The 2,265-nt window shown below is 37.4% G+C and overlaps 1 protein-coding gene across 1 annotated transcript; it reads left to right on the forward strand.

The window, feature by feature from the left end:
• Positions 1–473: 473 nt before the first annotated feature.
• LOC306640344 (olfactory receptor 8G50-like) lies at positions 474–1,406 on the forward strand (the record flags this gene model as incomplete). Its single annotated transcript, XM_079104548.1, has 1 exon — positions 474–1,406. One exon carries the CDS (start codon positions 474–476, stop codon positions 1,404–1,406), a length of 933 nt encoding a protein of 310 aa, XP_078960674.1.
• Between the last annotated feature and the right edge of the window lie 859 nt (positions 1,407–2,265).

The following is a 2,265-nucleotide window of genomic DNA, read 5'->3' on the forward strand; positions in this document are numbered from 1 at the left end:
TAAAAGTACAGAGAGTGAATATCTTGCCTTGTTCATTTGCTTAGGAAGAATGACTTTCAGTCTTCCATCATGTGTACTATTGATATGGGTTTTTTAGTGTTGTTTTTATTTTATCATAAAAAGGTACTTTCTCCCACTTGAGAAGATTTACAAATAAGGCATGAAAGTACTTGGATAACTCAATCAAAAATTTCAGGACAGTTCTGTTGGGATTTTAGAGACTAGATCATAGTAATATCAAATATTAAAGCAGAGAGCACAAATAGGAAAAGTTTTATCTTATAATTATTTTTGTGTCACATATTTCCATGATCACAGCATCATTGACAGATAACAGTGAAGGAGATGATGTGAAATGGAGATTCTCTGTGTGAACAGATTCGAATTCTGTTTCATACTCCATTGTGTAATTGGACAATGAAAACCTATTTAAAATTTTTTCTTCTCTTCCTAATTAGAACTCTCATGAGAAAATGGCAGAAGGAAATCATTCTACAGTGACTGAGTTCATCCTGGCAGGATTAACAGACAAACCAGAGCTCCAGCTGCCCCTCTTCCTCCTCTTCCTAGGAATCTATGGGCTCACCGTCGTGGGGAACCTGGGCATGATCACACTGATTGGGTTCAGCTCTCACCTGCACACACCCATGTACTACTTGCTCAGCAGCCTCTCCTTCATTGACTTCTGCCATTCTACTGTGATCACCCCCAAAATGCTGGTAAACTTTGTGACAGAGAAAAACACCATCTCCTATGCTGAATGCATGACTCAGCTCTACTTCTTCCTTGTTTTTGTTATCGCAGAGTGTCACATGCTAGCTGCAATGGCCTATGACCGCTATGTTGCCATCTGTAGCCCCTTGCTTTACAATGTCAGCATGTCTAATCAAGTCTGCTCCTGGATGGTGGTTGAGGTATATAGCATGGGCTTGATTGGTGCAACAGTTCACACAGCCTGCATGCTTAGACTGCTTTTCTGTAAGGCTCGTATAATAAACCAATATTTCTGTGATCTTTTTCCACTACTGGAGCTCTCCTGCTCCAGTACATTTATCAATGAGTTACTAGTTTTGTGCCTCAGTGGATTTAATATCCTTGTTCCACCCCTTACTATCCTTGGCTCCTACATCTTCATCATTGCCAGCATCCTGCACATTCGCTCCTCTGAGGGTAGAGCCAAAGCCTTCAGCACCTGCAGCTCCCACATCTCAGCTGTTATTCTCTTCTTTGGTTCCCTGGCATTCATGTACCTGCATCCATCCTCAGTCAGCTTCAGCAACCAAGGGAAAGTATCATCTGTGTTTTATACAACTGTTGTGCCCATGCTGAACCCTCTGATCTACAGCCTGAGGAATAAGGATGTCAAAGTGGCCCTAAGTAAGCTTCTTGAAAAAAGAAGTTTGTGAAAGAGGCTATTTTGAGTTAGCAAAATAGTTTGTAATTTGTACAGATTTAGTTAGGAAGCAATTCTGAAAAAAGAACTCATGAGATTATTACTAGTACTTGATTATTTGGAAAGAAAAAAAAGTGCCAAGGGTAGGACTAGATTCACAGGATCACACAGAATGAAGGCAACACCCCGTTGGGAATCCCAGAGTCTATCTGTCCTAAATAATCTGTAACACCTCTAAATACTTGAAAAAGTTCTTCAAAGTCCTGCACATGATTGTTAATGTTTTATACATTTGAAACATGGGTCTTTTAATTTCACTTACCTTAAATATATATATATGGTCATCATCCTTTGATATTCTCAGTATTTTCTACACCTGGCCTTTTAAACTAAACATATTGGAAAACATTTCTGAAATTGTGATCCAAAATAAACAGTTTTAACTCTTTGGAATATACAAAATATAATCTCTAATTCTTACAAAGTGTATTCAACTATGTTAAGGAATACGGAGACACATGAAGTGTAATGAGATCATTCTAATGCAGGAGATAACAACAGAATAACAGAAATTGACAATAAAAAAGACTGAATGTTACATGTATTTAAACGTCTATCCATGCAATATGCCTTGCTTGACCATTTTTGGACTATGCTACCACCTCTATTTTCCCAACTATTCTGTGCACATGTCTCTATAGCCAGAAAAGGGAGTACTTGATTTTCCAATCCCTTGTTTAGAGTCTCAGACTGAGAAATAGCATTTTTTGCTAATGTATTTATATTTTATTTATCTTCAAAAAATATTAAAAATCAGGTAAGTCCTACCCAAATTCACTATTAATTAATAAAAATTACTTGTTTTTGTGAGT

The sequence above is a fragment of the Sciurus vulgaris genome (assembly GCF_902686455.1).
Source record: "Sciurus vulgaris genome assembly, chromosome: 11".
Classification (NCBI taxonomy): Eukaryota; Metazoa; Chordata; class Mammalia; order Rodentia; family Sciuridae; genus Sciurus; species Sciurus vulgaris.